We start from the raw sequence: 14,134 nt of genomic DNA on the forward strand, positions 1-14,134 counted from the left end.
CACATATATAAATTACATATATTTATTAATAATAAATAAATTTAGATAAGACTAAAAAAATTTAAGATATAAAACGAAGATAGTAGTTTTTGTCGGTGCTAGTCGTGATTTATATTATTGGACAGAGGAAACTTTTAGGCACGTAAAGATGTTAGCGTGGGCAACGGAGCGGTAAACCTCTCTCTCCCCCTTGCGCATGGAGTTCGGCGCCGACGACACGCCGCCGCCGCAGGCGCAGCCGTGCGGCGCGGGGCACCGCGCGTCGCACACGCTGCCGACCTCGGCGGGCGGCCGCGTCTGCCTCTCCTGCGCGGCGGCCCTCCTCTCCTCGGCCTCCTCCGCGCCGTCCCACCACGTCTCCCACGCGCTCGCCAGCCTCTCCCTGGCGCTCGCCGACCCGGCCTTCCTTGCGCCGCTCCGCGCGGCGCACCCGCGCCTCCTCGCCGCGCCCCTCGCCGACGCGCTCGCGGGAGCCGCCGCCCGCCGCGACGCGGCGCTCGCGGCCCAGGCGTCCGATTTGGCGGCCGACCTTGCCGCCGCCGTGGGCGCCCCCGCCGCCTCCGAGCTCGTCGCCCGTATCTCCCGCGTCCTCTCCTCCGGCTCCCTCGTCAAGCACCTCCACACGGTACGTACGCTGCTGCCTTGTCTTTGGAAAGGCGAAAATCCGTGCGCTCTAGACGTGGCTGCTGGTGAATTGAGGTGGCAGTAGTGGATGGAGTATTGGAGTGTTTGAACAATATTTTACTACTAGCATATGCGATGCAAACGACAGTCTGAACTGTATGTTCTGCTTAAGAGGACTGCGGAACATGGTATTTGTTAATTGCTTTGATGTACAACTCATGTTGAGTGTATGAGATTTTGGTTGCTTGCTTACACATAGTGCCATTTCCTGCTTTCCAGGTTGAATATTTAATTGTTTATTGTTTCATTTCGTTGCTTCCATTGATGTTCTCTTAGTGCCTTATTACACATGGCCTGAGGATTTCCGTACTCCTAAACGGGATTATACAAGTTGTGCGTCATCTGAGTCAATGAGTCATGCATTTTATGTTTCCAACAGCAAATTTTCGTATACAAATATATTTGAAACAGTTAATAGGGATGCTTAGCTTGACCATTATATAAGTAGAAACACTAAACTCTCATGCAAAGCATGATCAATTATATAATTATTTTTAGCAATATTACAGAATCATTTCTATGCATTGATGGTCTGGGCCTCTGGGGCATGAATTTAAACGTTTCCAGCACTTGCTGTTAATGTTTTTATGGCGTAGATGGGCGATGTCTTGATTTTCTTTGACCATATTTACGTATTTTCAACCCCTGACTGTTGTATCTGATCCATTGGGCTGCAGCCCTTTTATATCATCGTTTAACTAGGCAGACTGGATCCTTTAAGATGTGAGGATTGGTACTTCTCTTGCAACTGTGCTGAAGTAGTGGCAACAACAGTGTTGCATTTTTACTGAATATATTTGCTACCCTAATTTCTGAACCTTACATTTATGTCAGTACAGCTACACTGTTTGGGAGTACTGCTAAATACTACGAAAGATGCTGCAGCTTACATTGGAGATAAACATTCTCTTTACTTAAACCTTGTCAATGATCTCCGGTTACCAAGGTTAATACCATTGCATGCTGACACTTTTCTGACCTTGAAAATAACTTTATCTGACGGCACCCTTAATTTCTTGTGGTACAGTGATGAAATTCGTGGAGAGATACTCTTTGTACTATACAAACTCTCACTGTTAAACACCACCCCATGGGATGATATATGTGATAATAACAATGTGGATCTTTCAGCGATTGGAAGAAACTTACTTCAATTCTCACTTGAAGTCCTACTCAAAACCCAAAATGATGCTGTTCGCCTCAACTGTGTTGGTTGGTATATTCTTTTTTATTCAATATAAACATAGATTTATTACAAATAAATAGATGACACTAACAATGATGCATTTCTATATGATGATGGTTTACTTATTACAGTGGCACATACAATTACCATCTCCAGATATGCAGCCAAAATTCTTGATGCTTTTGCCTTATCATGGTTTTGGAGAGGCTGGATGCAATTTCAATAGTATTAATTCTTACCATACGATTCATATCACTATTTATTCATTGAAGTCAAACAATTTAGCACTATGAAAGTTTTCTGTACGAAATCCACATATTATGTTCATGTGATCATTTAAATAATAAATAAATAATTAGTTAAATGTTAAAAAGAAGTTTAACTGAATGCCTCTCATGGTTTGCATGACTTGTGGTCTGAGAGAGTACCAAAAGATAACCTGCTAAAGTTATATAAATGCACAGTTTCTACAGTTGCATGTGTACGAAGAATTTTTTAGAGTTTTAAAATTGATGGGGATGCTTATGACAGTTCTAGGCTTCCAATAGTTTAGTATTCATCAAGGAAGGGAAATATTTTGTAAGGTTGATGAAGTACCTGAAAATTTCTTCAGACAGATTTTCTCATAGTGGTAGTTCATATCCATTTAATATATTCATATCATTCATTGTAATAAATTTATATTTTCATTTTAATATAATCATGGAACAGCTCATAAATGTTGAAAATTGAAATGTCTCTAGCCTGTTCTGTACTTGCTAGAATGCATAATGATGCTTTTGTTCTTCTGCAGCATTGCTCCTTACTTTAGCAAAGAAGGGGGCCTTTGACATTTTACTGCTCACTGATCAGAGCTTAATAAATTCTGCTGAAGCAGAAGATTATGTGCCACTAAATGCCTCTCTTGTAATTCTGTTTGCTGATGCTGCCAAAGGATCTCTGCTGTCTACTAATATAGAAGTGCAAACAGGGACGTTGGAATTGATTTTCTATTTCCTGTCATCCGACGCAAATACATTTGTTATTAAAACATTGATAGATGAGAATGTTGCTGATTATGTATTTGAGGTTCTCAGGTTATCAGGTATGACGTATGAGGGACCATCTTCTGTAGTCATCAAATGTTGCACAGTTTCTAACCAAGATGTTGTATGTTTCAGGAAATAATGATCCACTGGTCATTGCCTCTACTCAAGTACTATCACTTTTATCCAATTCAGAGGAGAGATTCAAGGAAAAGCTTGCCATTGCATTTTCTACTTTACTTCCTGTTCTTCACTTTGTTTCAGAGATACCATTTCACCCAGTCCAATCTCAAGTTTTACGACTTGTTTATATTTCAATAGTTAACTGTTCTGGCATTTTGTCGCTGTCCCAAGAAGAACAGATAGTGTGTGCTTTGTCTGCAATTTTGAGAAGAAATGGAAACGGTGAACTTGGCATGAGTTCTGAAACCTTTGCTCTAGTTTGCTCAATGCTTGTAGAGATTCTGAAGTTACCATCTGCTGATGACGTTGAAAAATTACCATCATTCATTGAAGAAGCATCAAAACATGCAATTTCCTCGACATTCTCTCATGAGTATGATTGCCAGTTCCTAATACCACATTCCCTTCTTCTTCTAAAAGAAGCACTTATATTCTGCCTTGAAGGGAATAAAGATCAGATTCTTCACAAGAAGGTTCTTGAGGATAGCATCGTTGAAACCTGCAAAACATATTTATTTCCTTGGCTTGAAAGTGCTATTGTCGATGGTAATGATGAAGAAACATTGTCTGGCATCCTTCAGATTTTCCAAATTATTTTATCAAGGGCATCTGACAACAAATCATTTAAGTTTGCTGAGATGCTTGCATCATCATCATGGTTTAGCTTATCATTTGGATTCATGGGCTTATTTCCTACTGATCATGTAAAATCAGTGGTATACTTGGTCATCAGTTCAATTGTTGATGAAGTTCTGGGCTTCAATTATGGGGAAACAATTAGAGATGCATGCATTTATCTCCCACCAGACCCTGCAGAGCTGATGTATTTACTCGGGCAATGCAGCTCAGAAGACTTTAACTTGGCATCATGCCAATGTGCTATTCTTGTTATATTATATGTTTGTTCATTCTACAACGAAAGGTCTGAACTACTGATCTGGCAGATACATGCATTTTGCTCACCTTCTGAAGAATGCGTATACATTCTCTAAAATGATAATTGTTTTCTGACCAGGCTAGCTGCTGACAATCAAATCCTGGCTTCGGTCGAGCAATACATCCTTCTCAATGGTGGGAAGTTCCCGCATGAAATCCCAGGTTCTCTGATGCTTACCCTTCTGGTCCATCTTTATGCCTTCGTCAGAGGTATTTCATTTAGATTTAGCATTCCACATAGTCCAGAAGCTGAGAAAACACTGTTCCATGCAATGACACTTAAGGAGTGGGACTTGCTTTCGAGCCGAGTCCATCCGATAGGGCTAAAATGGCTCTTCCAGAACGAAGAACTTATGGAACCACTCTCCTTTCAATTGCTGAATTTCTGTAAAACTGTCACGCTTTCAAGTAGTGGTCAGTTGGTGGACATACAAATGATTGCGGAACTGGTATATTCTGGGGAAACCTGCATCTCTTCTTTGCTGGTATCCTTACTGAGTCAGATGATAAAGGAGGATGCAGAAGATGAGGTCCTCTCAGTGGCTAATGTTATTACTGAAATTCTAGTGATCTTTCCTTGTACTTCTGATCAGTTTGTGTCATGCGGTATTGTTGATGCACTTGGTAGTGTATATGTCTCCCTGTACTCATCGAGGATCAGAGCAGTTTGTTCCTTGTTGGTATTTAACATTTTACATTCAGCAAGTGCAATGACATTCACCTATGATGATAATGTATGGATTGGTCTTACCATGAAGGTACTCATGTTCTTGTATTATTTGAGTTCAATGTTACACTGCCAGTTGGAGTTTATTTCATCTGTATATATGCTAGTTTTTCCTGTTTACTGATAGCTTATAGAGAGTGACTATCCTATAAATTCAATTTAGATTACAATCTTTTGCTTTTGTTCCCATTGTGCACTGTTCTGAAAGGATATTTCTTGTGTTTGTGTTTACCAATACCATGGGTGAATGCTGGCACCAAAAAGTTCCAAATGTAGAAAGAGTAAATAGAACTAACCATTTCCTTGCCCCTATTGGATCAAGCCTAGTAGCCAGCTGTTTCTTCGTTTGTCCTTCAAGCTCAGTTGCATGACATTATGAAAAATGAGTTCAAACTTTAATTGGCATCGTATTTTCTTTTGTTCCCTACTTAGAATTTATAATTTCGTCTAATTTACTAACCACTTTTTGGGCAGCTATTGGATTCTTTCAATTGTAGTCTTGATTGTACATCAAATGACCAAGAACGGAAGATATTAATTGGAATATTATGTCTTATTTTAAATCATTCGGCAAACAAGGTGCTTATTGAGCCTGCAAAAGCCATAGTCTTGAATAATTGTTTGGTTTTGCTAATGGATGGGATAGTTCAAGAAGCTTGTGCAAAGGGCCCATCTTTATTTCAACACAATCAGGAGACAGCCTTTGGGGAATTATTGGTTCTTATTCTTTTACTGATACTTTTCTCGCTACGAAGGTATGCATCTGAATTGCTTCCTTCATTTAATTGCTAGTGTATGAACCAATGGTAGTCTTCTTTTTTACAGCTTGCATGTGATACTAGAGGCAAGCATTGACTGGCAGGACTTCCTGCAATATTCAGACGACACTCAGTCTTGCTCTTTTGTTGGCATTCCGTGCCATGATTTGTGTCGTCTCATGCACTTTGGCCCTTCTCCTATTAAACTTCTTGCTTCACAGTGCCTACTGGAATTGTTGAATAGAATTTCATTTCAGAGGAGTTGTCTTAATGCAGAGTTAAGATGCTCTGCAAAGTATCTGAAGTCCATTATTGCAGTGACAGAGGGAATGGTCTTCAGTCAAGATAGTAGAGTTGCTGAAAATTGTGGTGCCTGCCTCTCGGTGATTTTAGGTTGGGAGAGATATGGAAACAAAGAGAAGGTGGTGATCAGAGAATCTAAATGGTCTAGGCTAATACTGGAGGAATTGGCAGTTGCCTTGACTGCTCCTGGTTTGACATCCAAATCCTTCACAAACCAGCAGAAGATTGCAGCAAATATAGCTGTTTCATTGCTCCAGCTGAGCCAAGTACCGGAGTGGCTGACGTCACTGTTCAATGGTTCTTTGGTGTCTGGTATAGTTGCTAACCTTTCTGCTAGGAATGTTACGGCAGAAATTGTCAATCTCTTCAGTGAACTTATGACAAAAAACTATCTCAATCAAGAAGACATTGCTGGTCTACACGACTTATTCCAGGTACGTACCACTATTCTTTATATTAACAAATCAGGCCACGTTGGTTATGATTTGGGGTAAATTATCTGGTGTAGAAAACATAGTAATAGATTAATACATGATTAATTAATTATTAATTATAAAAAATAAAAATAGATTAATATGATATTTTAAAGTAACTTTTTTTTGAAAAAACATACCGTTTAACCGTTAGCAAAGCATGCGCACGAAAAATGAGGGAACGTGGGTAAGTAGTAAGTACAGGCAAACACGGCCTCATAGTATTGCTTACATGCAGTTTGGCAGGTCGCCGTACGTTAACAATTGTTGATATTTGATCACAATTTATCCCATTAGTTGTTCTGTGATCTACACAATTGCACTTTCACTCTTTTAGGGGTTTCTCCCTAGTCCATAACTCCACGCTGTATGTAGGATTGGAAGCAAGCAGAGCGTCGGTTTATTTCTCTCTTGGATATGTGGCGTGATCTTTCCCTCGGTCCTCATTACTAAACTTAATGACAAGAAAATGCTTCCTTATGTGTTTAAAAAAAATTAAAAGCTTCTGCATTTCTTGCTTCATGGTAGACGATTGAATTACATCGGGCAACTCTTAATAATAGAAATGGTTTACATCTCCGACCTCTGTCGGGATATGCACACAATTAATTACTCTATTAGATTTCGTCATATATATCTTCGTTTGGATGATCATCTAAAACACTTTCATTCTCCATATCTCTTTGTACTTCACCAGATCATCTATATATATGACATCCTATCTTATTGGAGGATAGAGAGAGATCATCCAAATATGAAGGTTCTCTCCTAATATAGATGACATGCAAAAATAGATGATAGGATAGCTGTTCTGTTAGAGCATCTCCAACAAACTTGCTAAATGGCTCTCCAAGCTAAAATTTGACCATTCTCACTAAAAAGTGTACTCCAACAGAATGGCCAACCGGATGGCCAAGCCATCCGGCTGGCCAAACTTCTTCCCTAACTGGCCAAATTTGGCCAACCAAAATAGACTTGCCAAACATGGGCTCCACACATGGGCCCATAAACAGTACTAGTACTACTACTATACTACTACAACAATAGGGCCGCCGGAGGGGTGTCGCCGTCGCTAGGGGGCCGCCGGGGAGCCGTCGCCGTGTTCGGGGCCGCTAGCTCTCCGCCCTCGCGCCCAGATTCGGCCGTCGCCTCGCCGCCTCCCGCCGCGGGGCTTCTCCGTGCCGCCCGGGCCTCCCGCCGCCGCCACTGCGCCGCGCCGCCTCCGCGATCAAATCCGACTGCCACCATCCAAGGCCACCGCCGCCGCCGGCTCGCCGCCTCCCGCCACGGGGCCTCCCCGCTGCCGCCGCGCAGGGGCCTCCAGCGCCTCCCGGCCGCTGCGCCGCCACCGCGTTGCTCGACCTCCCATCCCGTGCCGCCTGCTCTGCTGCCTCTGCCGCCGGTCTATTGGAGAGAGAGAAAGAGATAGAAAAAAAAGAGGATGGGAAAGAGATTGAGGAAGAGGGAGAGAAAAAGACATAAGAGAGGATGACATGCGGGCCCCGGCTGTCATGGACTCGAAATAGAGAGCGTGGATGGAGAGTCTGTAGGAGTAAAAAACGAATATGAGTGGCCAAATAAAATGGGGAATGACCAAATAGGCATTTGGAGAGTCTAATTTGGACTGTCTGTTGGAGATACTCTTAGAGCTTAATTTGTAGTCATACTCTATTTTCGGAATAGAGGATGTGATAAATGAGCTGTTGATGATGCTCGTACATATTCCCTCAGGAAGTCGAGAGTGACAACTTTTGCGTATCCTGATGCAGGTCTGCAGGAGACAGGCCTACGAGGGAGGCGGATCGAATGCGCAGCTGCCGTCACCGGAGAAGAAGGCTGAGACGGCGGTGGCGAGAAGCGCCGACGAAGTGTGCGGTTTGCTCTTCGGCATGATGCTGGACCAGCGCACAGGCTCGTGCAACGCCGGTGAGACGGAGCAGCAGAGGCTTCTCCGCGAGATCGACTCTTTCTTCTTCCAGGAGTCGAGCCTGCGAGGACAGCGTGAAGCAGCTCAAGTCTCGAGGGCTTGAGGCCAGCCGGCAAACCATACCAGGCAAACTCGTACAATTCCCCCCCAACCCAATATGTAGATGCTGTACAGAACTAGGGAGTAGGGATATTAATCTTGTTGATATCGTTCAAAAGGCACCAAAAAAAAAAATCAAAATTTCCATCATACCAACAAAAATGTTGAAACTGCATATCAAAGTTGTTGGTATACCAAATGCAATCCATTAAAAAATGGAATATAATGATTGATGTTCAAAGGTAATATAATTGATTATTGAAAAATAGTTGGAACTCATTGCACTTTATGTTCCTTTCTCGAACTGAATTGATTTAAGTTCTCTGATGCGGAATTAGGTATTTTTTAAAAAAGGTTATTTGAAGCCCGTTTTCTAATTTTGATAATTCAAAACCATGTGCTAAGCCTGTTTTTTCTTGATTCTAATTATACTTTCTTTTTTCTTTTACCAAATTTCTCTAGGCTGTAAATACCGAGAAATGCAATGCATGTGCTGACTCTCTAGATTATAATTGTGCTCTAATTTTGCCTTGACCTAATCTCTAAATTCAACAGCATGTCACGATAACCACTGCACATTTAGGAAAAGTTGTAACATGACATAAATTCCAGACAACTGCATCAATTTCGTTTGCTGTTTTACCTTTTTTAGTGCCAAGTTTGTTTTACGGGTTTGGGCATTATCAAAATTTTGTAGGGCTAGTATTGTTTGGTTTAGTACCATATTTACCAAATGTGTGAATGAATGAATCCTACCAATCTTTTAGTAACATACTAGTACTGTTTTTTTCCATGGGCTTCCTCGGTTTTTTTCAAAGACGAGATTCAAAAATATAGCAATGGGAAGAACTTACTAAGGATGTTGTTAAATCTTGAAATTTGACATCATTAATTAATTATTAATATATGCCTAAATACCAGGATTTAAATGAAAAAAATTATATTAGTAAATCTGTCATGAAAAACATTATCATTTAATGTTATTTCTAATATTGTTGTAAACATATAATTTGAGATAATGATAAAACATGTCTAATAGAGGCTTTGTCGATATCTAAAACCTCATCCTCGAACACAGGTAGTACTCTTTTCTTGTAAAAAAACAAGTTGTTTTAGACTTTTCAAAGTCAACATTATACAATTTTGATTATCTAATTAGGCCACGTTCGAAACCTCCGTGTATAATCCTAGATTATCTCGTTTTCCGCGCGCACATTTCCCAAACTGCTAAACGGTGTACTTTTTATAAAAAAAATCTATATAAAAGTTACGTAAAAATCATATTAATCTATTTTATATTTTTTAATAATTAATAATTAGTTAATTATGTACTCCCTTCATCCCTAAATATTTAACGTCGTTGACTTTTTATACATATTTGACTATTCGTCTTATTCAAAATATTTACATAATTATTAATTATTTTTATATCATTTCATTTATTGTTAAATATATGTTTATGCATATATATAGATTTACATATTTAAAAAATTGAATAAAACGAACGGTCAAACATGTGTAAAAAATCAACGGTGTCAAACATTTAGTAATGGAGAGAGTATTAAATTATTAATACGTCTTCCGTACCGGATAAGTAACCCCTTCTTTCCCGTACCAAACACGGCCTTAGTTAGCATATGTTACATAAGTGTAATACCATTAAAACTAACAAATTTAGATACTCCTTTCAATTTAATATTTCTTATCGTTGTCCTTTTTTCATTTTGGGCAACAACAGGGTTTTTCTATTAAAATATGTATAATAAATATTTCTTGTTTTATTTAAGTACTCTTTATGACTCACTTATGCTACACATGTATTTTCAAACTAAATATCTTAAAAGTTATTAATGATTATAATTTTAGAAGTTTAACCACACATTTATCCAAAATGATAAAAACAATATGGAGCTGTATAAAAAATTATATTTTGAGTGGTTTTTATGGTCAAAGTTAACTAATGCTGACTGCATGTATTCCAAAATAACTTGTTTTCTTTTTGGAGGTAGTACTATTTTTAGATTGGCTTTTAATAGTAATTACCTCTATTATTAAATTTGCACTAAAGATGGTCTTCTATTTTTAGTTTCTAAACTTGTTCCATTTTTTAACCTAAATTATAAACTGGATGTTTTTCACCCGTAACTTATAAAACCGGATAAAAACACATCGGGGGATATATTTATTAGTGGTTTTGTATGAAGTAGAGTTGGTTTTCCTCGTTTATACCCTTGCTATGCATTTCTTGCTGGCACAAATGTCAATTGATTACATGTAGAAACCATGGAACTGATTTAACTGAAGTTCATGTAAAGAAAAACAATGATAGCATCGATTAGTTTAAAACTACGTAAAATTTGTTTACATTGTTGTGTGTTCGGTTTTCAAGGAATTGTTTGAATGTACTAATCTTACAGTTTATATTAAAGTTGGGCTTTGAGCAAAATACGACGACTAAAAATGAACTCTACCCCAAGTCATAAGTCTGCTAAGTAAAAGTGGAGTCACCCTCCTTCCACCGTTCAGCACAATGAAAACTATGAGATGTATCGTCCAGTCATAAAATATGAGCATTTTCAGATTATTTAGTATAGATTAAAGTTAAGAAAAAATAATATATTGATATTTAATAATGAGGAATAGATGAGATGAGAGAGGGTAGCTAGAGGTAAAATGGGAAGAACAGTGAATAAGAAGTGATTGATGTGACTAATACATATATTTTAGGATAATATTTGAATACTAGATATACTTATATTTTTATAGATGGAGGGAGTGATATATTTTGGTGAATTCCCACCAGCTATAGTACTCAAACGTACAAACATACCATCTCATAACTTACAAGAATTATTATCAGTAAATTTCAAAAAAAGAAAAACACATGTAATACAAGTCTGAGTTTCACAAAATCATATGGTTTTTGGTAGGTTGGATATGACCATAAGTATTATAAGCCTAGAGTTTCGTAAAACCATATTATTGACTAATTGTTTCTTCTATTCACCATGATTATGAGCTATAAAATTATACATAGAATTACGTTTGATTTATAAGTTTCATGATACAATTATATATCAAAGACTAAATGATTTTGTTTTACTCATGTACCAAATTAAATTGATTAATGGTGTGGTTTGTAAAATTTGTTATACCATAATATCTAGGTTTTACATGTGCTATATCCCACGCGCCAAAAACCCTTCTCCTCTTTCACCCTCATCTTTCGATTCAAAATTTAAACTTTTAACCTTAAATTTGAAGTTAACTTTAGAGTTTTTATCTTTGCTTTATTTTTTGTCATTATTTATATATCACTAAGAACATGTATATAAAAATTTCATCCACAAATTATTTTTCATTCATAGAAAACTATTGTCCGATCAATTATTTATCTATATATTTTGTAGCAAAACACCAAACATTATCCGTGGCTCGCTATAATGGAGACAACCCGTTACTTCGATTTTACTAATTTTTGTGATGAGCTCTACTATATATATAAGACCAGTCTCAATGCATGGTTTTATGGCATAGTTACCAATACTGTAAACTAGATAATCAAGCCAGATAAGTTTTATGGGGATGAAACTCCTCTCTTAACTCATGAAACTCCATCATTTAATGATCCTACAAAGTCAGCAATTTTGCTTATGTGACATCCTATTTAATATACATGACACCCTTATGAAACATGCATTGAGACTGTCCTAAGAGTCACGTGAACAGGCCTCAATGGGTCCACCAGTTGGTGAGTCCTTAACAACAGAACAGAATGAGCCCACCGCTCAGTGAATCTTCGACACCTCGCCTCTTTGTTTTTTTTTTGAGTCTTTTACGCCTATGCCATTAAAAAGTTGCTGCTTATCTGTGTGCCACTAAAAAGTTCGTAAACATCTTTATGCCATCACACAAACTTTTGTTTACCTACGTGCCATTTTGGATAGATGAAGACTTGACGGTGTTAAATAAAAGGGTAAAAAGACTATTTTGCCCTTCTTAGTAAATAATTGGTAGCTATTAAATTCTAACAGTAAATGTATATGAAAAATCAGTACAAAAGTTATTAACTGACATAATTAATTTTAAATCAAGAAATAAGTAAGAAAATTCGTAATTAAATTATATAATGTATAGAAATTCACAAAAATCCAAAAAATTCGCTCATAAATCCAGAATATTGTATTAAATAAAGGAAAATTCGTAAGTAAATCCAAAAAAAATCAAAAAAATGGATAATTTCAAAAAAACAGAAAAAGAACGAAATTTAATTATCAAATGTCTAGAAAGTCACGAAAATTCAGCAAAATTGGCTCATAAATCCGGAAAATTGTTAAAAATAAAGGAAAATTCGTAAAAATCCAAAAAATTCAAAAAATAATCAGATAATTCCAAAAAAACATAAAAATGCCGAAACTAAATTATAAAAAGTCTAGAAATTCATGAAAATTCAGCAAAATTGGCAAATAAATTCAGAAAATTGTAAAAAATAAAGGAAAATTCATAAAATATCAAGATAATTCAAAAAAATCATAAAAATGCCTAAATTAATCAGTAAATTAGGAGAATAAATCAGAAAAATATGAGAATAAATCAGAACAATATGGAATACAATAGATGAAATACATGACATTAATACTAAATAACTTGGGTCATATCATCAACATTCAAGCAGGTGCATGACCATTGCATACCAACAAAAAACAAGGGCATGACCATTGCATCCATAGCAACAAGTTCATATGAGCAACATTTAAAGTAGTTCATCAGCACAATAAGTTCGCAGATAAAAAGATCATCAACATTTAAATTAGTAGTTCACCACACTAAGTCCACACATAAAAAGCTGGGCTAGATGGGTTGGTCACTTCAACTGGAACCCTACTTGGTGTACTCTTCTTCATGACCAGCAACGAATTCTAGGGCTCCAGCTCTTCATGTCACAGTGGTAGCTTGTCTCCAAGATAAAATTTCCTCGAAACACCATCAGCATTTATCTGCAATACGATCATATCGATAAGTTTTGTCCATCGGTCTTTCAAAAATACATAATAGCATTTTAAGCAACTATAAGTAAGAACAAAGAGAACATGAAAGGCTTGTAGACTTAATTTTTACTCATGGTGTTTGTTTGACATAGCAAGCCAAATATAGCACAGAAACTTGTATGTTTGTATGAAGTCTATTAAAATAGTCAGCTCTGGTCTGTGATAGTCTGATGTTTAAAATATGTCCAACAAAGGAAGAAACAAGGACAAAAGGGATGAAGAAAAGCGAGCACTTACGGTGACTATATGAACAACCCCTCCACTAGCACCATCACGGGCTATAGCAAGGAAACTACCTTCACTACAAACTTCTGTAAAGATGAAAGGAAGTAATCAAGTTAAGAGACGAGGTGCAATTATTATACAGGGAATACTCGTGGTGTTTGTACTCCATAATTCTGGACCTCTCAAAATAACTTAGGAGATTTTCACTATATCATGGTGAAAATACTAATAAATAATTAACTGGACATATCCCTCCCACAAATGCCATAAAAAAGCTAATGTAACATACCTTATCACACATGCCATGAAAAATCTAATGAATGCTACTGCTCACAACAATGGTCAACCAAATAAGTAAGCAGTAATATAAGTATATAACCAAAAGGGAGAAGTGAACATAACTGTAGAGTTTATTCTACCAAGTAGATTGAACAAACTTTTTTTTACTACTCATGGTTTACATGTATTAGATGATATACCTCAGCTCTTCTTGGGACATGCCCTCCTTCCATTCATGGTCAAGCAGTCCATACAGGTAACTGGAACCTGAACCTGCAATA

The 14,134-nt window shown here is 37.5% G+C and overlaps 1 protein-coding gene and 1 long non-coding RNA gene across 2 annotated transcripts; one reads left to right on the forward strand and one right to left on the reverse strand.

Annotated features, from left to right (window-relative positions):
- Positions 1-597: 597 nt before the first annotated feature.
- On the forward strand, positions 598-8,576 carry LOC102702929 (protein PUTATIVE RECOMBINATION INITIATION DEFECT 1). Its single transcript, XM_040522935.1, has 9 exons — positions 598-625; positions 1,524-1,630; positions 1,712-1,896; positions 2,664-2,954; positions 3,031-4,000; positions 4,094-4,772; positions 5,216-5,496; positions 5,567-6,236; positions 8,045-8,576. Exons 5-9 carry the CDS (start codon positions 3,312-3,314, stop codon positions 8,303-8,305), a joined length of 2,580 nt encoding a protein of 859 aa, XP_040378869.1. The 5' UTR covers positions 598-625; positions 1,524-1,630; positions 1,712-1,896; positions 2,664-2,954; positions 3,031-3,311; the 3' UTR covers positions 8,306-8,576.
- Positions 8,577-13,007: 4,431 nt separating this feature from the next.
- LOC107304117 lies at positions 13,008-14,127 on the reverse strand. The gene is made up of 3 exons (XR_001550109.2): positions 14,054-14,127; positions 13,587-13,660; positions 13,008-13,298 (listed from the first exon to the last, which is right to left on the reverse strand). It is a non-coding gene; the product is annotated as an uncharacterized LOC107304117 (long non-coding RNA).
- Between the last annotated feature and the right edge of the window lie 7 nt (positions 14,128-14,134).

The sequence above is a fragment of the Oryza brachyantha genome, chromosome 4, assembly GCF_000231095.2.
Source record: "Oryza brachyantha chromosome 4, ObraRS2, whole genome shotgun sequence".
Classification (NCBI taxonomy): Eukaryota; Viridiplantae; Streptophyta; class Magnoliopsida; order Poales; family Poaceae; genus Oryza; species Oryza brachyantha.